General features: G+C 41.9%; 1 protein-coding gene across 1 annotated transcript in view; it reads left to right on the top strand.

The window, feature by feature from the left end:
- The window catches only part of XRCC5 (X-ray repair cross complementing 5), a 90158-nt gene that overhangs the window by 24801 nt on the left and 39282 nt on the right, over positions 1–26075 (top strand). The window contains exons 10-16 of the mRNA XM_008690489.2: positions 1834–1896; positions 6757–6894; positions 7704–7794; positions 10098–10231; positions 15915–16111; positions 24099–24192; positions 25901–25970. Coding sequence (XP_008688711.2) covers positions 1834–1896; positions 6757–6894; positions 7704–7794; positions 10098–10231; positions 15915–16111; positions 24099–24192; positions 25901–25970 — 787 coding nt within the window. The remainder of the gene's footprint in view (positions 1–1833; positions 1897–6756; positions 6895–7703; positions 7795–10097; positions 10232–15914; positions 16112–24098; positions 24193–25900; positions 25971–26075) is intronic.

Here is a 26075-nt window from a genome sequence, read left to right as displayed (position 1 = left end):
TATATATACTACATCTTCTTTATTCATCTGTCGATGGACATCTGGGCTCTTTCCATAGTCTGGCTATTGTGGACATTGCCGCTATAAACACTGGGGTTCAGGTGCCCCTTCAGATCACTACATTTGTATCTTTGGGGTAAATACCTAGTAATGCAATTGCTGGGTTGTAGGGTAGTTCTATTTTCAACTTTTTGAGGAACATACATATCTTTTTAAGAGCAAGGTATTTTCCATAGTGACTAAGTATAAGCACACACCTTTTAGTAGACTAGTAATTATCTTTAATGACATCACATATTTTTCCATTTTCCCTTAAATTGAGGGAAAGTAACATTTCTGGATTGAATTTGATGAGAGCATTTGTATTATATAAAATGGGTTTTATGGTCTTGGTGTTTTTGTTTTGTTTTTTAATTGTGAAATTGCAGGTTACTCTTCTCTTAAATTTTCAATTTGTCTTCCTCCAAGTTATTAGTGTTCTGTGTATTTAATCGCAGAATGGGTATGAATTTAGCCAGAATTTCTCCCAAATACCTGGTTGTCCTTTGAGAAGTTATTTAAATGCCTTAGGAAAAATATCATTAGCTGTTCTTTAATCAATCAAGAACCATTACAGATTCTAATAGGAGGGCAAATCTATATGAATGTAGCAAACTTTGTCTTTTTAATATGGGATTATTCTCATATTTCCTTAAATAATAGTTTTCAAATGGGGACTGGCTGTGGAGATGGAGGGTATTTGAAGTCTGTGGGCCAAAGCCCCAACCTTTGAGACTCCGTCTTCTGGAGCTGCTGTTACTCTGAAAGGGCTCAGTTTCTTGGCTTCCGAGGTGGGAGGGCAGAAGAACACTTGAGGAGCATTGCCCTGTACAGCACATGGCATGTTCTTACAGATAAGCTCCAGGCTCAAGATGACAGGGAGCAGAGAGAAGTTGATCTTGGTCAGTAGATGCAGGTGGTTGACTGTGATGCTAGGAACTCTTCAGTCTTCATTTCTAATCGGGTATCGGTGGAGCTGCTGTCACCCCTCTGATACTCTGCCAGAGAAGGAATTGAACTAAAAGGGGGAGAGAAGGACATGCAGTACTTACTTTTGATTTCACTAGTCTCCCCTCCTCCAGCATGGCCCCCGCCCCTCCTAGTTCTTCACTTTGCAATTTAGCAGTGCCTCGTCTTTGCTCTTGGGGTGAAGTCCAAACTGCTTAACTTTGCTCATAAGACACTTCATGATTTGATCTTTGCTAATCTAATTTTTCACCTCTCCTCTCATACTAGGGCACTGCACCTACTCCAAAAGCAGTTCCCCAAAGGTACTGTTTTTATGTCATTCCAGACTTAATTCACGCTAGTATCTCTGCCCAGCACACTTGTGCTAGACTTTTCTCTTAGTTCGTATGCATCCTTTAAGTCTTGCCCTGGGTGTCTCCATTTGCAGAATCCTGCTCTGACCCTTCCTGACCAAGCTGGATGTCCTGTTTATGTGCTCTCGGAGCCCCGAGCTAGAATACTGCAGTCTTGTGCTTTTGTAGTGCTGCACCCCAATACTGCAGTGCAGTTAATTTCGTATTTGTCTAAGCTCCTTAGGACAAGACTATATCCTGTTTATTACTGTGTTTACAGTGCTCAGAACAGTGTTTGACATGGACTTGGAATTCCGATATGTATTGTGTTTAATTGAATTGAACCTCAGATAATAAGTTGTTTCAGTCCCTGTGAATTTTTTTTTTATTAAAACCATTTTGAACAGAATTTCTTAGTAACTGTGGCATTATGACCAAAGATGTTACTTACTATGGATCAAAATCAATTGTTTTCCTCACTTAACTCTTGTAGGTCCACAGGAGATATTTTATGGGAAATCAAGTCCTAAAGGTCTTTGCAGCAAAAGATGATGAGGTGAGTTGACAGTGGGCCTTTGAGGTAGTGCCACAGAATTGAATTGTCATTTTAAGTGAGTGGTTAGGGGCTTTTATGGTTTAAAATGACATTAATTCTTGCAACAACAGCGGGAAAGTTCAGTGAACTTTAACTCTGAAAAGGAGAAATGATAAATGAATTTGTCATAGCATGAGCACAATGCCCGAGGACATAGTCCTGCCACTGGAGACCAGGTGCGTATTAAAAACAAAAACATTTGAACAAATGCATTTAGGTGTGGGAATCTCCTGGTCAAATGTTGAGGAGGCTTGGGGTTCAGGTTGACCTTTTCGTTGTCATAAAGCACTGAACATTTAGCGCTGGCTTTAGCATCCTGGAGATGAGCTTTAGTGATTCACTGGGCCACTTCCCTCATCAGGAAATTCATCTTTGTCCCCTTCCCTCTCTCTTTGTACTTTTTTCCCACCTCCCCCAGGAGATTCTGTTTTCAGGCTGGTTTTTGCCTGGCTAACAACCCAATGACCACTGCATCCTGCGGTCACACCTGCCCTCTCTGTAAATGTTTTCTGTTCAGCCTCCAAGTTGGAACTTGTCATGTGAAGATGTTGATCTTAACTGGCAATAGTGCAGTCTCGTGTCTGCTTGAGACTACCTAAGCAGGGATCCAAGTTCCAGAAGTATTTGCATTTGAAGGTAGTAAACTGGCTGTCAAAGGCTTGTTTGGGGTGCAGGGAGGGCAGTGGTAGAAGTTATCTAGTCCTCTTAGTCTCCTTTTCTGCTTTTTCTCCTCACTTCTGAGGGGTACCTGGCTGCTGATCTAGTGAATGGGGATGCCATTTTATTGGAACAGTTAATTTAGGAGAATTGCTTTGTTTCCCATCAGTACTGAATGGATTTGTCAGAGCCTAGTAGGCATATGTGAATCCTAGTTTACATGAGAATCCTCATTCATGGATTTTTCCTGAGTCAAATCCTCTTGGAAATTATGCATTTGTAGTATATATTGTCATCATAGCTTAACGGCATTTTAACTGAATTTTAACTCCCAACTTACTGTTCCTTCACATAGAGAAAATTCTATCACTTCATGTGATTGCCAGTATGCCGTGAAGACTCTTGTGGACAGCTTTGTGTTATGGCCTCTGTGATTATCTAGACTTGCTAGCTAAGGGCAGCTTTGTGGCATACATAATTCTAACCCACCCTCGTGCAGACCCTATGGATCATTGGGTTGCTTTGAGGTCACTCAAGGAAAAAAAAATTCATCTACTAAAGGCAAAGGGCTACTCTTTGGTGTCATTCTTGATGTCCTAGTCAAAGGATAATACTAAAAATTGGAGCTTCTGATATAAGCAGGGGAGTAAGGAAACTATGTCAGGTGATGACTTCCAAGAAAACTTCGTTGGTAGGTAGGGAAGTAGGAGGGACGTCAGCCATAATAGCTCCCTTCATACATTAGAGGATTAGCATGTGGAATAGAAATTAAAGTAGGTTTCCTGCCAACAGATGGTAGTTTTGTTCAAAATGAAGAATTACTTTTGTCAACAAAGGTTACTACCTCCAGGTGGATTGGTTTCTTGTGAGATGATCAGATCTCCATTCCTGAATGTTTCCTAGCAGAGTCTTTATTTGCACCAGCCAGATTTGGGGGACGGAATTTCGTCATCATGTGGGTGGTTAAACTAGATGAATACTGTTGTTTTTCAACTCAAATATTCTGATTCTGTGAATAATTCCTTTTAAAAATATGTTTTCTCTGGTTATTAGCATGCAATTATTTTTTGTATAGAGAATCTACACTTGTACATGATTTGTACTGTGTGTGGAGGAGAAGGAGAAAAGGAAGGGAAGGAAATGGAACTTTAGTTGAGTTTCGCACAGGTGTAGCATTGTGTTTAAATTGTTGCAGTCATCCCTGAGCCCACCCTTCCTTCCTTTAATATCCCAGTTGGTTCTGTCAAAGACACCTAAATAGAAATTTGCTAACAAATTGGAAGTAATCTCGTCCTCAGACTCCCATTGTGCTTCTCTGGTCTGTGTAATGAGACTTGTTAGACTGTACACGTTCGGTATTTGGTACATATTCTCACTTCTGCGAGTAAAGAGTGTATTAGCTTAGTGAGATCAGGGACTCATCTTTGTTTTCTTACAGGGCCTAAGACAGTGTGTAGCAAAGAGTAGGCACTAAGTAAATATTCCTTGAATTGAACCAGAAAGGTAATGAATCTGCCACGAAACCTATAGAGGATTTTGAAGACAAGGTATTGAGGTCATAGGTTTTTGGTGGAGGAAGTGAAAATATACATAGCTAACTTGGATAAAAGTTAACTATAATACTGAGAAAAGTACAGACAGTGTGTTTGGGGGAGTTATAGAGAGGGAGAGACTAGAGAAAATCTAAAATGGTGAGGGTCAATTTACTGGGCCTTGGAAATAGGTTAGAAGCTCAAGAGACAGAGATGTGGAGAGGGCATTCTAGCTAGGAGGAAATTGTAAGAGTAGAAAGCTACAGGGGAGGGAAAGTGCAAGACTTGTCCAGGAATAATGGTCAGCTCGCTGAGGCTGGGATAGTGGAACCACTGGAGATTCTCTTAAAGATTTTTTATTTGAAAGAGAGAGTGTGCATATGCACTTGAGCAGGGGGAGGGAGAGGGACAAGCAGACTCCATGCTGAGCAAGATCCCAATTGAGCAAGATCCCACAGCGGAGCTCAGTCTCATGACCCTGAGATCATGACCTGAGCCAAAATCAAGAGTCAGACGCTTGACTGAGATACCCAGGTGCCCTGAACCTTTGGAGATTCTTGTGGTAGGGAATGATGTGATCGGCTCTGTGAACTGGAGAGGCATTGATGGAAGAGATAGATTAGAGAGATAGCACAGAGGTAGAATTGGTAAAGTTTGGTGAACACTTGAAGGTGAGGGATGAGTCAGGTGGCGTTACTGATGACTTTGGGGCTTCTCTTTTGGTTGATTGGCAGGTGGAGTTCATGAGGTAGGGAGTACTGGAGGAGAATGGGGGAAGATGGTAGTTTGGCTTTGGTCATGAACAGTTTGAGACACCTGTGGTATACTGCGACCTAGTAGGTGATATAAGTCTGGATTTTAGGAGGGTTTTAAAGCCGAATATACAGATTTTTGTTTCATCAACTCACGGAACTGGATCAAATAATTCCGAAATAGAGTTTCAGAGTGAGAGAAGGAGAGAAAGGCCAAAAAGAGAATTTCCAGATTAGTGGAAGAAGAGAAGCGTTAGGGGAGGAATGACCCACAAAGTAGAATAATCAGAGGACATTATTGTTTCTGAAGCCAAAGGAGAAAGTGCAGAGAAAGGGGGATGGTCAGATGCTGCTGAAAGGTCAAACAAATTGAATGGGAACCAAGGATTGGCAATTAGGAGGTCATAGACCTTGGAGAGTAACTTCAGTAAGGTGAGGGCAAGAGCTGGATTAGCTTGAAGAATAATTGTGTTCGAAGCCGTGGAAACAGCAAGACAATTATTTCATGAAATTTGGAGGTGAAGAGAAAGATATAGATAGTAATTTATGGAGAGAGGGGGACGAAGAAAGATTCTGTTTAGGAAGGCTGAGGCTGGAGTTTATTTGGAGTATGAAGGTTTGAATTAAGAGGAGAAAGATTGAAGTAAAAAGAGAGAGGAGCCACATAATGAAGTGGAGTTCCAGAAGCAGTTGCAGTAAGTGTGATCAAATGCAGATGTGTACCATGTGGCCTTGACGTGGATAGAGGGGCACTTAAAAAAAAAATCTGAAACAGGAATAAAGTGGATAATGATTTTTTTTTTTTTTTAGGCTCAGTATAGTCATTTTTCTTTACTGTATAGTCATGTAGATATCATAGTGTAGTTCAATTAAAAGGTATTCCGTTATATACATCTGAATTTATCTGACTTAAATATGGGGGAAGAAAGATTAATCAATACATGATCAATATATATTGAAGAGACTCAAAAATCAATGTGAACCAGGCACGAATGGCTTTTTAGGACCACTGTTCTAAATATTTTCATTCTGGTGACAACCAAGAAATGAGTTAGCAGAACCTCTTTAATGTCTGGCATGAAAAAGATCCAGAAAAAAGAGGTTAATGTTTTCTATTGTGTTATCAGTTTCAAATTATAATACAGTAACTCCAACTGAGACTTTGGGAACACTAAAAGTACTCAGTATTTTTCCTGTTCGGTCTATATGTTTGATCTAGTTATCAACAATAGGGTCCAAGAGTAATTTTTATTAGTATAAAACTTACTCAAAATCCAAATTCTAAATAGAAATGTTATAGTACTAGAGCTCAGAAGTTTGTTGTACTGATAATCTGTAACTGCCAATAAACAGTTTCATTTTTAGTAACATTGGTAATAAAGCTATGCTGTTTTACCAGCTAATAATACAGGTTTTAAGCATAGTAGAAACAATGTATAATTTAAAGACAAAAGGACTTTCTTTTTCTAAGTGGGTAACAATCTTGTAAGTACAGTTGACCCTCCTGGTAGAGGAGAGTGGAGTTAGGGGGGCTGACACCCCATGCAGTCAAAAATCCAGTATAACTTTTGACTCTCCCAAAACTTATCTACTAATAGCCTACTCTTGACCAGTAATCTAACCAATAACAACAGTCACTTAATATGTATTTTATATGTTATGTGTATTATGTACTTTATTCCAATAAAGTAGCTAGAGAAAAGAAAATGTTAGTAGGAAAATCATAAGGAAGAGAAAATACATTTGCAGTACTGTGCAAATCTGTGTGCAAGTGGACCTGTGCATTTCAGACCCATGTGTTCAAGGGTCAGCTGTATTTAGTTGTGTTGGGAAAGTTCACCCACATCGGCTATGTGTTAATGCAGTGGCTTTCTTACTAGGCAGCAGCCGTGGCGCTCTCCTCCCTGATTCATGCTTTGGATGAATTAGCCATGGTGGCCGTAGTTCGATATGCCTATGACAGAAGAGCTAATCCTCAAGTTGGCATGGCCTTTCCTTATATCAAGGACGCCTATGAGGTAAAACCCACAGTTCTTATACGTTCATTTTTTTCCATCAGTTCCTTTATTCCAAACAGTGCTTCTCAGCTGATAACGTGCCTGGGAATGACTTGGGGATCAGATTCTGTAGGCCTGAGATTGTGCCTGTCTCACAAATTCCAAGCAAGGCTGATGCAGTTGGTCTGTGAACCGCACTTTCAGTTATAATGAAAGAAGGTAAATTATTAAAGTATGTAAGGAGCTTATCAGTGAAGGTTACCTGTAACCTTCTGTTTGCCCAGTCCTGTGACCACTCAGTTCTCGCCCTTCTTGACTTGGCAGAATCTAATGGGGATAGAGAGTGCCCCTATTTTTACAAATGAAGACTATGGATAAAAGTCAAGGGTATGATTTTGTTGCGGTCCTTGAAAAATTCAGTTTATTTAGGGTTCTCCTGTTGAAAATACAGGCCTAGATTTTTGACCATTTCCTATTTCTCAGAGAACTTTCTGTAAGTAGAACTGGAAAGGAGAAGGCAAATATTTTGACTTCCCAGTCAGTCTTCCAGTCACCATGACTTTTCTGTTTGTTGTATTGGTCACGCATTTTGTAGGTATTCTTTGATAAGTCTTTCTTTTAAGTATTTTTTTATGTTTAATATTCTTTGTACTGTTTACAGTTGTATACAGTGAATAATAGAAATCAAAGTGCTTTACTTACCACATACCAGACTTGACTTGTCTGATTTTTGAAATACTTTTGTTGTGCCACTTGTGTGGCGTTTGGGACCAACTTTATATTTTTTCATTAATTTGGTTTCTGCTTTTACCTCCTCTCTTTCTCGTTAGTGTTTAATATACGTGCAGCTGCCTTTTATGGAAGACTTGCGACAATACATGTTTTCATCTTTGAAAAATAATAAGAAATACATTCCCACAGGTGAGTTTATTTCCATTTTGCTCATTAATTGGCTCTAAACGCAGACTGTCCTTTGGAAATCACCTGTCTGCAGTCATTGATTGGGGCTGGGGGACTTCACGGGGTGGAATTCCTTGGATTCCAGTCGTGCTCATAACAGCGATGCGAAGGTGGTGCGTCATGTTTTTTCCTAGTAGGGATAGGTTTGCCCCGAACTCTCCGAACGCTGTCTGATCTCCCCCTCTGTCTTAGAGCTTGTAGCTAGGGAGCAGCTTGTTGGAAATGGATGTGCATTCTCTCATTGTGAACCAGTTTGCCCTCTGCTGAAGTGAACTGACGTGCAGTGTCAAAGCTGTGACTTCAGTATCCTACATAAAATATGCTTAACTAACTTTGAACCGAAAAGTAAGTGCTGGAGATTAACTTTTTCTTTGTCCTTTCTTTGTAGTTTATAGTAACCGTCCGGGTCTCCTTTTTCCTTGTTTCTAGGAGTTACTTTAAGCTTGATGAGAAAAGGCCTTTATTATGCATCTGGCTACAGATGTCAGGGTGCAGCATGGAATGATTCTCACAGATAACAAATCCTGTCTTAGAGCTTATAGTTTAAGACAGCTGCAATCAAATGTCAGAGTGGGCCGAATGTAGAGAGTAAATGCCAAAAAGAACACCAAAGAATGAGTACATGTTTTAGTTTAGTAGTAAAATCTGTGTCATTTTAGGACTAGGGAGCTGTGAGGTGAGTCTCAGAAGTAGGTTCTCTGTTTGTCTTTTTGGTTAGATCCTTGTGGAGCGGTGCGCTGTACAAAAGCCAAGAACCAAATAGGCCCGAGGGCTTGTGCCTTCACTTTGTAGAAATGAGTCCCTGTGCGACATGGTGGAGCCAGGCATGGACTTGAATGTATAGAAGCCTCCACTGTATTACAGTGTTACTTCTCTACATCTTGATAATTTCAAACATTAAATGAGTAGACATTTAAAAAAGAGAACTTTGTTGCAAAATTATCGAATGAACATAAATCATTCACTCCGGATCTAAAATGTTAAGTATCTTTCAGTCTCTTGATTTGTTTTCTGTGAGTTTGCATGTTTTTATTTGCACATTCTCCATTACGAAATGGATCGTTAAAACTGTTTGACATATGCCCCAAGTAGATATTTACATAGAGGTGTGCAACGCTGCAGGATCTGGCCTGATGTTAATTTGATGTAGCAAACATACAGGTGCAACCTACTACCTGTTGCCAGGTGGACCCTGCAGCGGTCAGTTTAAGAGGGGGATGGCTGTGCCAGTGTCTGAAACCTCCCCTGGAAAGTCCAAAAATGGGAAAGTAACGTATCAGGATAAAAATCTGTATGCTCTTTCATTTTGTAGTAAAAGAGATATTTGGAAAACTGAAGAACAGAAGCACAATGGTCTTTTTAGGAACTGCTTACTCTTTTCCACCTTTTGCCTAATGGCTGTGAATGATCCAGAAACAGCACTTCAGCTTTTAACAGCTGAGCTGCTGTATGAATCAGCAGAATGGAAGTTACACGTGGTGATTTAGGTAGAAGTGTGTTGGCAGGTGTTGCCTTTCATCCGCATTGCCTTGGACTGTGCCGTTTTTGTTGAGTTGGTAGATTTTTATTGAGCACTTGCTTTCTGTTAGGTATTAGGAAGAGGTAACGAAGATGTCATGTTTCTGCTCTCAAGGATCTTACAGTTTGAACGGAGCAGGGTAAGACATGGACGCAGATGTGCATACAGGCCATGAGGTTTGTGAGGGGAGAGAGCTCGTTCTGACTTGGGGAGATGGGGAAGGAGTCCACTCCCTCTGGTCTACTGGTATCTCCTGTTACGTTATTCTGTCTTCCTGTTAAGTTACTCTGATACAAGCTATAGGAAATCCTTGTAAAGCTTACGCCTCATCACCAAGGGTATTTTCTTTTTCTTTTTCATGTTTTTCTCCTATAGCTAATTACTAATTTTTTTAATGTACTAACTCATTGAATACTGAATATTTTGAGTCTCCATATGGACGTTGGGTTTTGTATGGCAGTGGTGCTTCCTCTGGAGCAAACTCCTTTGCTTTTGATAGGATATTACACTGCAAAAGTTCACCGAATGGACCTAGGAGACCAGGTCTTTAAATATCTCTTTCTACAAAAGAGAATGCCAAGACTCAGGTTAAATGACTTGCATAACTAGGGACTGTTTTTTGGCCAAGCCCGGAATACATAACCTGCTGGTAATGCTGTATCTATGACTGGAAAGCGTTTATTCTAGTGGAGAGCAGTGGACGTGATCATTTGTGCTTTGTGCACTCTGTTTATCCTTGTTTTAGAGGCTCAGTTGAGTGCTGTTGATGCCCTGATTGACTCCATGAGCTTGATAAAGAAAGATGAAAAGGAGGACACCATTGAAGACTTGTTTCCAACCAGCAAAATCCCAAATCCTCAATTTCAGAGATTATTTCAGGTAAGAGAGAAAAGACGAACCAGTCCTTTTTTTTTTTTTTTTTTTTTAAAGAAAGAGACCTGAGTGAAAAGTTAGCATAATTGGCCAGTCCCAAACAAGCATCTTTGTCCTCTAGGGTCTTCAGTTGCTTTATTTAATGGAAGAATAATACCTTCCCCTTCCTACTAAAAAAGGTAAAAATACTCTGAGCTGTTAGAAAGAAAGAAGTAAAGTTAGGATACTTGAAAAATTATTTTTCGGGGAGCCTGGGTGGCTCAGTCGGGTAAGTTAATCTGCCTTCAGCTCAGGTTGTGATCCCGCAGTCCTGGGATCGAGCCCTGCGGGCTCCCTGCTTAGCGGGGAGTCTGCTTTTCCCTCTGACCCTCCTCCTGCTCGTGTTCTCTCGTTCTTCCTCGCTCTCTCTCAAATGAATAAAAGTCTTTAAAAAGAAAAAGTATTTTTCTGGAGGAAGGCTAGTTTTTTTTTAAAGGCTAGGGTTTTTTTGGTTGTTGTTTTTTTTTTTTTTTTAATTAAAAAGCATCTTCTTCCTTTATGCCTTTTCTAGGATTTTCTCCTCTATTTTATATGAATGAGACTTTGCTTTGTTTTTAATATCCAAATAGGAGAGTTTTTGTGAACTGTATAATAATATTAGAGAAAATGTGTTCCAGTACCACACCTGTCAAAATTTCATAACTAAAGGTAGCATGGAGGTCAGATGAAAAGGTTGTAGTATGAAATTACTAAAGAGTAACTAAAATACAGAAAACTGTAAAATAGGTATTTCTGAATCTTGAGCCAAAGGAATTAGAAGGTGGAGATTGGATTAAGGGAAATGGAAGGCTGACAGGAGAGCTGACTTGTCCTAAAACAGGGAGGGATGGCCTGAAGGAATATTCCAGTCCCAGATGAAGCTGGTGGCAGCAGGACAGAGCCTTTCTTAACCCCACAGAGCTGACAGACATCACAAGCTGCTTTTTCAGTCATGCTCTTCCCCACAGAGGAGTGGAGGGCCTATTTTTTCAGGGGTGGGGGAGGAGTGGGGGGAAGGTGAGGGAGAGACCACTGATTGTCCCTTTCGGCTCCTTTCTCAAAGCATGTTTAACTGTCTCAAGTCCATATTAAGGCCCGTTATAATTTCAAGGGATCTCCTACTCAAGAGACACTGCCTGTTTTTTTGATGTTTATATTTTCTTTAAGTAGTGAAAACAAATCTTTTCTTCTAAAATTGGAATATGAAGCCTAACATGTAAAGGGGTGACTCAGTGAACACTTGAGTATTCTAAGTGTTGTCAAGTATACACTACTTGTATAAACTTCTTTGGTGTTTTTGACAAGTGAACTTCAAGACCTAAAGCTCTTTGTCATTTGTAGGGAAGGGAGGAGCAGACCAGTTGGTGTGAAAAGCTTGCAAAAATATTTGGTCACTATGGTGAAGAATAGAAACTTCTAATATTTGGCAGATTTATCCAGGATGGGTTCTGTCTGCCTTCAGTAAATGTTTATTGGGTTGATGAACAGGTAACAAGCCACAAGCATAAGTAGTTGTTACCTTTCAAAGCTGCAGGCACTGGCAGCTTTGATTTTTACAGCTTACCAACCTTGTTTTCTTTGTGGGGGAGAGTTTTTAATATGGTTTATCCGTACAAGGAAGTATTACTGCCACGCATTTATAAATTGAATTCAGTCGTTAAAAAAAAACCCAAATATTTATTGAGTACTGACATTGTGCCATGAGCTAAGATAGAATAAGCCCACTGCTTGAAAGGACCTCCCCCCCCAGAGGAGTGAGAGGAGTGGAGATGCAAAACCAATAGGTACAACAGTGATGGGTGCAAAACACTGGGGGAAAAAGATTCTCACAAGTGGGTGACTGAAGAAAGGCTTCCCCGAAGCAGAAAGGGGATGTGTGATGTGACGGGGCCACGGCAGGCAGAAGTAGTATCATGTACAAAAGCAGGGGAACATGGAGGAGGGGACTCATGGATGGTTGCATTTGGCTGCAGAATAGGCTGTGTGGGGAAATGATGGGAAAGGTGGCAGGGAAGGTAAGTAGCAGGTGGATCGTGAGGAGCCAGTCCCTTGGATGTTACCTTATAGGCAGTGGGAAGTCCCTGCAGGGTTTTGTCAGCAGGTAGGTAATGGATTTGTAGAAACGAGCTCTGATGGTGATGTGGAGACGGAACGGAGACCAGTGCGAAAAGCCGCAGTGGCTCCCATGAAGGCCTGAATTAAAGCAGTGAGAGGGAGAGCGGAGAGGGAAAATGTAAAGGCAGAGGAGACAGGACCTGAGGGACTGGATGTAGTTGAGGACAAATAGGAATTGGAGAGAACAGGATCCTAGCTTGGATGCGTGGAAGGATGCATTGGCGTCATTGTCAGTGACGATGGGGAATACAGAATGAACAGACAGAAAAGGCAGTTCGCATATTTTTGCAGGTGTGGAATTTGAACTATCTGTTGGCTGTTCTAGTACAGACACCCAGTGGGAAGTTGGAAGTAGGGATACAGAGCCCAAGAGAGAATTCAGGACTTGAGAGTCGTCTTTGGGTAGAATAGAAGTGAACGAGATCCCCTGGAAATAGTATGTTGCATGAGAAGAAACGAGAACAGAGTCCTGAACACCAATGTATGAGTGAATAATTAAGGATAGACAGAAAAAAAAAAAAAGGGTTGTTAAAAGACAAAACAAAATGTTCCTGTCACCATCACCACCCCCCACCCACCCGAAAATTGTCAGAGGTAGAAAGAACTAGGAGAAGCTGGTGTCTTGGAAAACACAGGGAAGGAAGCGTGTCCAGAAGGAAGGAACCACAAGTCAGACACTGCACACTGGTGAGTGAGGGTGAGCATGGCAGAGGCCTTGGGGCCTGTCATGAGGTCTTTGCTGACTTTGAGGGCCCGGTGGCAGTGGAGTAGTGGGGCGGGGACTTTAGTGGAGTAGTCTGGTGCTGGAGGAGAGAGCTCTGCTGACGGAGGGAAAGAGAGAGAGGACGCGGGAAGCTAACGAGGATGTGGGGTCCAGTAACATTTCCTTTATAAATGAGACATTTCATAGCTGAGAGAAAATGAGCTGGAAGTAGGGGGCAGAAGGACAGGGAGATTAGCCATCAATTTGTTGACAACAGGTTAATTTAATTCTAATTTTGGAAAAAAATGATGAAAGATACATTTTTGGGAAGTGTACCGTAACATCTGCCTGTTAAATAATTGATACAGTGTTGGTAAAATCAGCATATTGGTAGCTTATAAGCTAACCATGTGGCCTGGGGATTTTTTTTCTAGTCTTTTTCAAATTGTAAAAATCACATCAAGGAAAAACAGTTGCTTAAAAGAGAAATACGTTTAAGATCGTAATCTCAGCTCCTCTTCTGTTAAAGTGTTACTTTCTCATAACCTCAGTTTTTTAAATGAATTGAGATTTTTTGAATGAATGAATTCGATAAATATCCCACTTAGTTTTATCGAAAACGTAACCTTAGAAAAAATATGAGTGGTTGATGCTTTAGAACATCCCCTGTAGGGTGATGACACTGTTTGAAAGAATTGCCTAGAATTCATACTGAAGATCTGGAATATTTTTCAGTGGGGAGGTTGGCGTAGGATGTATGTCCATTTGTCCTTGTTCTTTTCCCAGAAATGTCGATTGAATATCACAGAATCTTCCAGAGTAGTCTGCTGTGTTGCGTGTTGGAGTACCGCTTACATCTTGAGGGCTCTCTAAGCTTTGTAGATAATTTAATGACCTGAGGGAGAGGACTGTGAATTAAGAATTATGCACAAGAAGGTTGGGGATAGATTCACAGGGTTTGGGATCACTTTGGTTTCTCCTTTTGCTTCACATTAAACGAGCTGATGTTGTTGATGCTCAAGGGAATGTTGAGTAATTATGAAAGAGGAAAATGGGAGTCAGACTCCGAGACAAATGAATATACTATGGAGAAGGAAGAGTGGTTTGGTGTATTGAGATGAGGGGGCTGCACATGAAAGTTCTAGAGTACATTAACTCAGATGATATTTACTATTTAAGCCGAAGCTTTTTGTTTTTTAGAATGGATACTTCCAGCTTACATTTTCTGCAGGGTAGGAAAACAGTCCATGGGGTGGTATAAATCATATACCTTGTGATATGAAACAGTATTTTGAATTATAAGAACTTTTCAGCTCCCTGGTTTTTTTTCTTTAAAATTACCAATGTTTAAGTCTTTTAAAGGTGGGAATAGTAGGAGTCTTGTTCTCCAATCGAATTTTGGAATGATTCTCTAATAAAGGAAAGAAAAGGTCATTGAATTGATAGTTTCATTTTGCTTACCTCCCTGTACTCCTCCTGTTGTGTCCCCTCCTGTATTCCTTTTAGAGTATTTACTTTTCTGGGCAGATACTAGCATTGCCAAGCCTGGTGTCGTAGCCGGAAAGCAGTACAGGTGACTGAATGGAAGTGGCTTGTCCAGGTTTTCACTCATGTGAACATGGCAGAACCTGCCTTGGCCTTGATCCCTGCCCCGTTCTTGGTGCTCCTTCCTGACACTTGTGTCAACAAATACAGTCCTAGGAAAGAGTACTTTATTCCTTCAACCAATACCTGTTAGTTGCTTATTATGGGCCACCCACTAGTTTTGGTACCAACATCTCTGCTTTTAAGAGGGGAGGTTAAATAAACAAGTAAACTGTAAGATTGGTAAGGTAATTTTAGGTAATGACAAATGCTTTACAAACTATAAAACAGGGTGACAGGAAATAGCTGGGTGGCTGGATGGGAGTAGAGGGGCTGCTTCACAGAGTATCAGGATAAGCCTCTCTGAAGAGGCGATATTTGGGCAAAGAACAGAAGGATGATAAAGGGCCAACTCTGTGGAGATCTAGGGGAAGGCTGATGAGGCGGAGAGAGCGATAAATACAGGCCCCAAAGGCTGGGCCGTGCCTGGCATGGGAGTGAAGCAGGAAGAGCCCGGCCTGGCTGGGGGGTGAGAGTAGTGAGGGAGGAGGGTGGCAGATGAGGGAGGCGTGCCGGCGCTGTGATGTGCGTGACTTCCTCGGGTGTGGGAAGGGCTCGGTGTAAGACCGCCTTGGCTACACGGAACAGTGAAAGTAGATTCAGGGAGACCCGTTAGAAGGAGATTGTGGTGGCTCCCACGAGAGGGGATGTCCCCCAGGCAAGAGTGCTGGGAGAGCACATGGACGGAGTGGATCGACCAGTGGAGAAGAGCCCAAACTCAGCACTCCGGGGGGGTTGGGACAGACCAGTACTGTCTCTCCTGCAGACTTTTTCCTGAGACTCACTGAGCACGGCAGCTCCTCCTGAACCCCATTTCACCCACCACGCACCGTCTAAGATTACACAAGGGAGAAAGCAGTCTGCTGAGGGGAGGTAAAAGGATTAGAGGCTCCTGGAATGAGGCTCGCGTATTGTCGGGGCGGTAGAGGCAGCAGCCTCTTTCTGTAAGATGAGCCTCTCTCTTCTCTAAGAGGCCTCCAGCTGATGGCGCTGCTGGGCTCAGATCTGGTTTACAGTTGCTTGTAGATGTTGCCGGTGTCCTGCTAACCAGGGTGTTGGTTCCAGGGCCACCTTTGTTCCCTGTTACATGTGGTAGGAATCCAGTAGCTCTCCCAAACTAAAGATGGAGGATCTCTGATCAGAAAAGTCTAGTGAAGTCGCGTATGATGTCTACATCCGTGTTTTAAAACCCTCCTTCCTTTTCCACAGTGTCTGCTGCATAGAGCTTTACATCCCCAGGAGCCTCTGCCCCCAATTCAGCAGCATATTTTGAATATGCTGGACCCCCCCACTGAGGTGACAGCTAAATGTCAGATTCCGCTCTCTAAAATAAAGACCGCTTTCCCTCTGACTGAAGCCATCAGAAAAAAGGATCAAGTGACTGCTCAGAACATTTTCCAAGACAAGTAAGTACTCGATGTAGTTGCACTTGACATTGGAGTATGTAAGACTGGGCAGTCTTAGAGGAGCTCTGGAATTAAGGGTTGCATATGGGTCTCTGGTTGAAGGAAGAAACCTTTTGATGTTTGACCCTCACATTGAAAATAGTCGTTTCTCCTATCTGTCCATTGTAGATATATTATCCTTACAAATTCACTTGGAATTTCTTCCTTTTCTTTTTTTTTTCCTACCTGGAATTTAGAGCTATCTTTCTGGGTTGTTGATGTCTCGATCAGCATCACATTCTCGGTGATTTATGTTTAATGGGAAGGCTAAACAGTTTTTGAACATCTAAGACTAGCTTTTACTGTTTTTAAAGTAGGGTGCTGGGAATGAGAGGACAGGAGTCAAGGTCACAAGATTTTTCAGCTGGGAGGCTGGCATCAGAGAATAGCAGTGAGATTTTTGGAGGAAAAGTGGGAGGGAGGATGAAAAGCTGGCCCTTCTTTAGCTCTGCTCTTACTGTATCAGTGATATACGTGGGTATACCAGGAGTGAGGGATTTGTAGTTTAACAACTGCAAAATGCTTATCCGATGATCAAGCTTTCAGGTAGTTTTTTCCCCTCATCAGATTCTGTTCACAGTCTGTATCAGTTTCCATTCAAAGCAAAACAAAAACCATAAGAAGTTGTTCTTGATGATCCAGAATCATTTGGGTGTATAACATTGATTTTACCAGGTGTGGGTTCAGTTATTGGTGACTTTTCTTCCCAAATCAAAATGATCTATTCATTTCTTTTGGTTACATTCTAATTAAACCATAATTTTTTCCCCTTTTTTGTCTTTGATTTCCTTCCCACACCTGTATCTTTATTGACAAACTGAAGCGTATTGTTTGTAAATACCCTGTTGGAGGAATACAGAATAATTTTCAGAAACCGTCACAGGGTTCTGTACATTATTAATTTATTGAATTATTTTCCAAGTTGAATAGAAAGCCTTGCGTGTTCTATGACTTTGTAGAGGTTAATATCCCAAGCTTTGTTAGAATTGGAAAAAAAAATCATGGGATTGGTATATGAATCATGTGCATTCCTAACACATCCTGGAGAGCTGTGTGTTTCTTTTTTTCCTCTACATAGGAAGACTGTCACTAAAAATCCACTTCCCCTCTGCTGTCCTCATCTACTGTATCCCTCTGGATTAGGATTTTAGAACAGCTCTACACACTTCTGAGTCCCTTTCTTCCCAAGACAGGTTTGCTGTGGTCTCATTGCAGTCGTATGGCTGTTCTCTCTCTGTGTTAAAAGCTCCAGTTCATGATCTTGATTACCTTCTGGTGTTGTGGGTAAGAAATGGGCTATTTTTCCCTCCCCCCGTTGATTAAAATGTAAATTAGCTGGTTAAAAAACACACCACGAAAGCCCGAGACCGTTGTTCTGTGATTTGATCCCTGCCGAGATTGCACCTCCAGCTCTGTTCCTCCCGCTCACTCTTTGAGGAAGCCCGGGTGCGCGCGGGCTGCTTGTGCTCTGCTCCCATAGTGGTTTGTGACATAACCACGTCATCGGCCTGGGGCCTGGGAATTATCTCGCTCACACACCTACTCACACCCTTATTCTCAACCCTTTCTTCTCAGAAATCTTCCAGGTTTTTACGAACTGCAGAAATGACTCATTTAACAAATATTTATTGAGTCGTTCCCGTATTTAAGAAGAATGACTCAGTCCCTTCTGCAAGGTTCTTAAACCCCTCAATTTTAATGATGAGGCTTCAGTCAGCTTTGGAGGTGGTCTTCCTACCGGGGAGAAATGGCTAACAACTGGCTGTTTTTGTGTATGTTCAGCACCTCCATATTCACAGTACATAGTCTCTTTGTAGAGGTGGAGGGCTAAGATTGGGGAGTGGGCAAATGCCTGTGCCGGAGGTGTAGGGCCAGGACAAGAGTCCTGAGCTGGGAATCGCCAGTTTTTTTCCAGCTTTGCCACACTCGATCTGATTTTGGTTAATTTACCTTTCAAGAGTTTCTGCATCTAAAAACAGCCTCATCTCTAGATATTTTAACAATGAAATCACAGATATTGAAGCAGTTTGAACTGTTTGAAAGGAAGGCAGGAGTCAGAACCCAAAGCAATAATAGTATCATTATCTAATAAAACATCGAATATTTGAGATGTAGTATTCATGCTGGACCTGTTGAGTCCTGAGTATTAGGAGTGATTTCTTCATTTCAAGAAGGTAAGAGCACCACCTGACAGTGTAGTCCAAAAATGTACTGTTACCCTGACCATAAAAAAGCATTGCTTCCCTCAATGTTGCTGCCTGCCCTTGAAATGACAAGGTTGTCTCTTGGACAGGGATCTTCAGCACGAGAATTAGGACATTGGAGGTCTAATCCTAAGTTTGTGCAGCTAACTCATATGTGATCTTGATTTCGTTTTGTCTCTGTGCAGATATATTCTAAACTTTTCTTCTCTTTTCAAGTCCCTTAAGATCCTCCCCCACTTAATGCTCAGTGACCAGCCTCACCTGGTTACTGGTGTAGACCTCAGACTCAGACAATGTGAGTGGGTCCCCTCACTCACAGTGTGACCTTAGGCTCAAACTGCTTATCCACCTTGAGCATCAGTTTCCTCCTGCGTAAATAGGGATACTAGGAATAGCTCTCATGGAGTCGTCATGAGGGTTAATTGAGTAATATATGCTGTTGACTGTTGCATGTCTAGAACCCAGTACAGTGCCTAACACATGGTAAGCATACAGTGTTGGTGAGGAAACGATTTACAAAATCTTTGACATGTCCCTGGCGTACTCGAGATGACTCCGATGGTGATAACGATGTCATATGGAAGATAGAGGTCTGTAGGTGGGAATGCGTCAGTTCTGTGGCCCATTTCCTCTAAAAATATACCTGTGCTGCATCTGCCTTCACGTCTTTCCTTTCCTTTTTTTTTTTTCTTTATTTTTTAAGATTTTACTTATTTGACAGAGTGCAAGCGCTCACATAACTGGAGGGAAGAGGCAGAGGGAGAAGCAGACTCCCTACTGAGCAGGGAGCTCAATGTGGGGCTCGATACCAGAATCCTGGGATCATGACCTGAGCCAAAGGCAGAAGCTTAACCAACTGAGCCACCCAGGCGCCCCCACTTTCTTCTTCCCCGTGTCGATGGAAGGGGGTACCTTGTCCTAAGTCCGTCCTCTCACCCGTGTCCTGGGATGCCATCTTCTGTCTCATCTGATACCTTAGCCCACTAGTAATTTCTTCCCTCTTTCTGTGTTTTCACCTTCTCCCTCCTGACCAGCTCCTTTGCCTCCACACATTAGCATTGTATTTCTTTTCTCTGAGTCAAAATACAATTATGCCCTCAGCTTTCTCCCTTGGATTGCTGCCTGTTATCGTCCTCTTTCTTTCCGTAACATAGGCTTATTGGAAGAACAGTCCACACCGCTGTTTTTCCCAGCCTCCACTACTTCCCTGCAACCCATCTTCCATAAGACACTAACTGCAAAATTTTCTTCAGCCTGGTGGTCCTTTCCTTTCTTGACCTCCTTGTAACACTTGACATTGTTGATTATTTTCCCCCTTGGGACTCCTCTATCGTCCTTAACTTTAGCTTCTCCAGATTTTTCTTTCTGAATCTTTGCAGTTTCCTCTCAGATACCTCTGGGGTCTGCTTCCCCACCCCCCCCCCACCTTAAGTGTTGATGTTCTGTCCCATAGGACTCCTCAGAAAGAGCTGACATGTACTGGACACAGGTGTGTACTGAGTGCTCTACATGCATTCCCTGTGTGGACAGTCTTGGCCATCGTGGGGGAATAGATTCGTTTGTTTACTCCTTCTTAAAGCTGAGGACACAGAGACTTCAAGGAGATAAGAAACTTGCCCAAGATCGCAGTGGGTTAAGTGTTGGAGAAAGGGTTTACACGCACACAGACTGACTCCGGAGCTTGCCTTCCCGACCATTATGCCGTATCGATAGCCTTAACAGTGCGTGTCCCAAGACCTTTTATTATTTCACATACAGGTCTTCAAAAACTACTAAATATCTGTCCATTCTTAATATACTTCCGTCCTATGCTCTGGACGTCTGAAGTGTATAGATCCCTCAAGTTCAGTGTGTCCGGAAATGACTTCACCTTCTTCTGTCTCCTTTCATGCTCCCTTCACACCTCTTCATGCAGTTATTCTGCGTTTCAGTGACGGACACTTAATTTCCGGGGAGTCAATACCTTTCCTTTACTTTCCGTGTCTAATTGGTTTAGCAGGTTGTGTTAGCTTTACCTCAAACCTCCTCCTTTGCTTCAGGTTAGTATAGTGGCTGATAGCGTTGATTTTGCAGTCAGGTGGAGTTGGAGCCAAATCGAAGCATTTCCCTTCAATGGTGGTTCGAATTGGCAAGTTGCTCTGTGCTATTTGCGGTAACAAATACCTGCCTTTCAGAGGCCCTGCGGGAGAGTGGCTTAGAGTGCAGAATTCGTTGTGGACCCCCTTACTAACTGTGCTGTGGACAAGGTCAGGCCCTTTTGAACCTTGGTTTGTTCATTTGTAAAATGTCAGTAATGATAGCTAACTCGTAAGGTGGTTGTGAAGTTTAACTGAGGTATTTTAAATACGCTTGGTGTAGTGACTAGCATGCGGTTAACGTTAGGGGAAAAAAAAGTTAGCTCTTACTAGCACCTCCCCCCGCCATTGCTCTTCTGTAGGCCTCAGTTTATCCTGCTTTACCGAGATAACCCCTGAACTGATTTCCCTTTCAGGTCTGACCTGTTTCTAATCCGTCATGCGTTTGCTACCTGAGTGATTTTTTTTTTCCAAAAACAAATCCGATCACATCAACGCAGTGGTTCTTAATCTTTGTGTGTACGTGTGTGCGTGCGATGGACCCTTTTGATAATCTGATAAAAACTGTGAACCCTCTCCCCAGAAAATCACCTCACATACTAAGTTTTGCATGTAATTTCAGGTGGTTCACAAATCCCCTGTCACTATCCTTGGACCCCTGATTAAAAACCTTTGCTTTAGTAGCTTTCCATTAGCATCGGCTCAAGCTCAAGCTCCGTTACACAAATGAGAAAACCTAGATAAGCAGAAGGAACAGAAGTACCTACTCCTAATCCAGCTCCTTCGAGATCCACTTTCTGTCCTCACAGTGTCTGTGTCCATGGTTTAGGTACAGTAGTCCCCCCCCTACCCACAGGGCATGCATTTCAAGACCCCCAGCGGATGCCTGAAACCATGGACAGTACTGAACCCTCTCCGTGCTGGTTTTTTCCTATGTACACGTTACATAGCTATGATACAGTTTTAAGTTATAACTTAGGTACAGTAAGAGATTAACAACAATACTAACCAAAGAGAACAGTTATAGTAATGTACTGTAAGAAAAGTTCTGTGAATGTGTCCCTCTCTCAAAATGTCTTGTACGCTACTCCCCTTTCTTGTGATGATGTGAGCTGGTAAAATGCCTACATGACGAGATGAAGTGAGGTCAGTGACGTAGGCATTGTGACGTAGCGTGAGGCTACTGTTGACCTTCTGACCCGTAAGTCATAAGAAGCATCATCTGCTTTCACACTGCTGTTGACTGCAGGTAACTGAAACCGTAAAGCAAAACCATGGATCAGGGGGGACTGCTGTATTTTCCATCCTCCTCTCTCGCTACTTCCCAGCCTGCCTTTCCTGCGTCAGCCCAGTACAGCTCCTGGCTGTCCTCTTAGAGGGACATGCTGCTTATGACCACAGTAGTTTGCTAATCGCTTGCTTAGGTATTTATCTCTTTTATTTGGCTGAATTTCCTGAAATGTTGGTTATGTATTACTTTTTGTACTTTTAGAGTCTAGAGCCCAGTGTAGTGGCCAGCACCACAGTAAGTATGAGGTAAATGTTTGGCCAAATAGATGAATTACAAAATGTATGCATATTTATAAAAGCCAGTAAGAAAATGAGAACGGTAAATTATCCATGGTTCTGGCATCCAGATGCAGCAGCTGTTGACGTCCACGTGTCTGCTAGGGTCTTGCCTGGATAATTTCTACCTTCCAGAGCTCAGCTTCTTTGGATAATTTTGGGATGAGAGTCATTGCCCTTTCCCACTAGAGAGTGACATTATTAGTTTAATATATGTAAAATTCCTAATAATGCTATTAAATGGTTCAGTCTTGAGAACATTAATCATATTCCAGTTTTCACTACTTTCTACTTATTGCCTTTACCTGCCCACTCCTGGAGGATTGATATATATATGTATATATATATATATATATATACATATATACATATGTGTGTGTATATATATAATCTCTTTGTCCTTCCTTCCCCAGAACCATACTTTTGGAGGGTGTAAGAAATTCTCCATGCGATTCAACCTTGTGTTCTCAGAACTTAGCGTAGCTCTTTATATGTTTAATGCTTCTTAACAGCACTATATGAGGTGATTTGCAGTTTTGGAAGACTGTAGAGGAGTAGTGATATGCTCATGGTGCTTTTCATCATTGTGTTTTTCTGAGGAGCAAACTGAAGACCAGAGAGGGGAGTCACTTACTAGACTTTAAACTCTAGATACACAAAAATTAAAATACCTGTCAATACCTTTAAGAAGGTGTAAGGGTCCAGGGTTGATCAGTGGAAAAAGTGAGACTTGAATCCAGGAGTACTACGTTGTCTGTCTCTTGAGAAGAACTGGCAAAGGTTCACTGAGATGACTGTGACTTTTCTAAAAGGACTCCAATTCTGATGGAATTTCATGCTCCCTTGGGCTTATGCATTTTTCCTCTGTTTTTGCCATCAAGAACTTGTGTTTATTTCTTACTCTACTTGAAGAGCTCTGGATGACTCACCCCTTTGCATGTTTCCTGGTCTCTCTCCTACTTCTCTTTACTTCTCAAAGGGAAAAAGGCAAGTGGTGAATGGAAAGATGTCAAGTAATAAAAGTTTTAATTCATGTTTGTGAGGCTGTAATAATTACTTCAGTCCTTTTGTCTCACGGTAAGAGACTCTTTATTGAAATATCTTTGAATAAGCCAGCTTATGCCTCATTTTTCTTTGTTTTTAGGGTAACCTCTTCTTCAGAGCTCATACTCTGAAGGTTGGGCTTTTGAACAAAAACACATCACGTTTAGAAATACCAGATCTTGGTTACGAACTTCCCTTCTCATTCAGCCATTTCTTGACAGCTGCTTTTGCCCCAGATTGATTATATGTCTGGGAGAAAAATTCTCGTATCTCTATGTTCAGCAGCTCTATGTTCAGGGAGATTACGAGCAGAGTCTTTGGATTTGATTTTCTTCTCCTCTGCAATTAATTTGTCCTCTTCTTGACTTTAAGGCAGGCTGTTGAAGCCAGCATGTTACTTGAAACAAGATGTTTGTCACAGTTCCTTGGAATCATCTTTCCCTTACTACACAGATGCTGTTGGACTGTTAGCATATTGCCCAAAACAGAATTAGGTTTATAAAAGAACAAATTAAAAGGCTTTTTTTGAAAGTGGTTTTTTTATAGTTTAAGGACTTCTCTAAGAACAAGGTCTTGCATATTTAATTAAGGATTTTCTGGTAAGTTTTGACAGCTGTGAGTAGCAGCTTCTAAAGCTCTCACATACATGATGGAGAAAAGGGGTATTAGACCCAAAGGTCATCCATGTCCGTGGCAAGCTAATAGTTGTCGATTCTGAGACAGAAACTAGCAAATGGTATCTGAAGTAAATGGGTCTCTTCCTGAAATGCCAGGTTTCCTTTACCATTTCGTGCAGTTTTATCTTTGGCGGGGGCTCTGTGATGCGGCTGCAGATTATGACTTCTCTGGCGCTATGAGGTGGAGCCAGGGCTGCTCCTGTCAGGCCTTCAGGAATTCTGGGGCTGCGAGAGGGGGGCAGGCTCTTCATCCACCAGGACTCTGCAGCTATTTATTTTTGACACTTGAAAAATAAATGTATACTTCACAGGTCACGCAAGTCTGGTTTTTGTATTGTTTATTCTGTTTTAAGAGAAAAAAATCCATGTATTTCTTTTCCAGCCATGAAGAGGGACCCACCTCTAAAAAACTGAAGACTGAGGAAAGGGAGGCCTGCTTCAGCATCTCCAGCCTGGCAGAAGGCAGTGTCACCAGTGTAAGCAGAACTTTCCCAGGGTGCTCCCCGCCTCTCTGGAAGGTTGGGATGTGGTTGGGGAGGGGGGCGGATTGTATCAATTTTTGTTAGTCCTTTAATAATTCACTTTCTCTGGTGCTTTTAATATATGAACCCTGTACATCCTTCTCACACGTCTTCCTTTATTGTCAGGGAATTATCTCTGTGACACATGTGCATGGAGCACAGTATAATATGCAGCACATGGAATAGCTCAGTGGAGCTTGGTAGCACCTTGGGTAGAGATTTTTTGGTTGGCTTTACTTTGCAGCTTCCGTTTAGTTAAAATGATAGGATAAGCGGAGGTTGATGATAGAAGTCTTAGTCTCCGAACATGTAAAATTTAGGAGCATGACTCCTCTGTTTTCTTTTCTAATATACAACTTCAGAATAGGCTTCACAAGTTTAAGATTTTCCGAAACTGAGTATCCTTTGACACTGGAGATCTTCTTTACTTAATGAGAAGGTTTTGGAACTTGAATATATTGCCGTCTGTTAAGTGGCATTATTTTGAATCAGTGAATCTTAAAAATTGTCTTTCACTAGCCAAATGTACTAGGAAGGATGGTTAGCATTAGGGCATGCCTTTTTTCCAACCTTAAAAAGAAATGCTCTCAGGATAAACTGAACATCTGAAAATGATTTCGATTTTTTATTTCAGTGTTTTATAGTAAAGGAAAAAAAGATCATGACCTTATTTGTGTTTAGAGCTTTTCTGACTGCTATCCCAGAGCAAACTGCAAACTTTAGTACATTTTGCACCAAAGTTTACCAGCCATAACAGAAGCTAATTGTCTTCTCCCTGGTGAACTGAATGATACTTCGGGCGTGTTAAGGTTGGGACTGGAAGATGTTTTTTTTTTTTTTTTTTTTGAGAGAAGAAGGGGCGGGGAGGGTGAGAGGAAGTGAAAGAATCTTAAGCAGGCTCCACGGCCAGTGCGGAGCCCGACATGGGGCTCGATCTCACAACCCAGAGAACATGACCTGAGCCAAAATCAAGAGTCAGATGCTTAACTGACTTGAGCCACCCAGGCGCCTCTAGGTTGCGACTGGAAGATTGAAGACCTACATATGATCGGGAAGTGCTGTATAGAGTGGCAGTTTCATCTTTGAAACTTTCCCGGCTAGCACCGTGGTAAATCTTGACACAGTATCTGCTTTTATTTTGGGAGGGACGTGTGCAGTTTGGGCACGTTTGTATGTTCTACCAAAACTTTCAATGCCAGAGACCTCAGCAGTCCCCACAAAAGGGCAGTTCAGCAAACCAAGTTCAGGAGTTATGTCTTGTGTCCTCTTCAGTGGGGCAAATACATTCTGAACTGACCCAACACTGCGGAATCTTCCCTCCCTAATTGGTTGGGTGTCCGGATGTGCCAGCATTGTGTCACATAAAGCCTTCTGGCTGAGCTGACTGGTGACTTGGGTAGTAATACTTCCGACCTCTCTGGAAAGAAGTCTGCTTCCGTAAGAGAGGGAAGTGAAAGTACAGACAGCAGCTCTTTGGCCACAGGAATCTGGTCGCTTTTAACACAACCCCGGAAATGGAAGTGAATAGAAAGGACTTTCTTTTTGTCTTTGGTTTTATTTTGTAAGAGCACACTTACTACATGAAGCATCTCGAATTGCCTGGGGTGCTGCCAAAAAGAGAAGTGATCTGTAGGGTTACTGTCTGTGTGTGCATGTATTCTAGGTTGGAAGCGTGAATCCTGCTGAAAACTTNCGTGTTCTAGTGAGGCAGAAGAAAGCCAGCTTTGAGGAAGGTGAGTGGTATGCTGTCAGCTCTGCGTTTAAGGGAAGATACACAATTACGGTAATGGATTTATCATCTAGATTAAGAAGTATAGCCTTTTGTTGGTATCCTTATA

Source organism: Ursus maritimus, unplaced genomic scaffold (assembly GCF_017311325.1).
Source record: "Ursus maritimus isolate PB19 unplaced genomic scaffold, ASM1731132v1 scaffold_1, whole genome shotgun sequence".
NCBI lineage: Eukaryota > Metazoa > Chordata > Mammalia > Carnivora > Ursidae > Ursus > Ursus maritimus.
The sequence above is the reverse complement of the archived record's forward strand: the minus strand, read 5'-3'. Positions and strand labels throughout refer to the sequence as shown.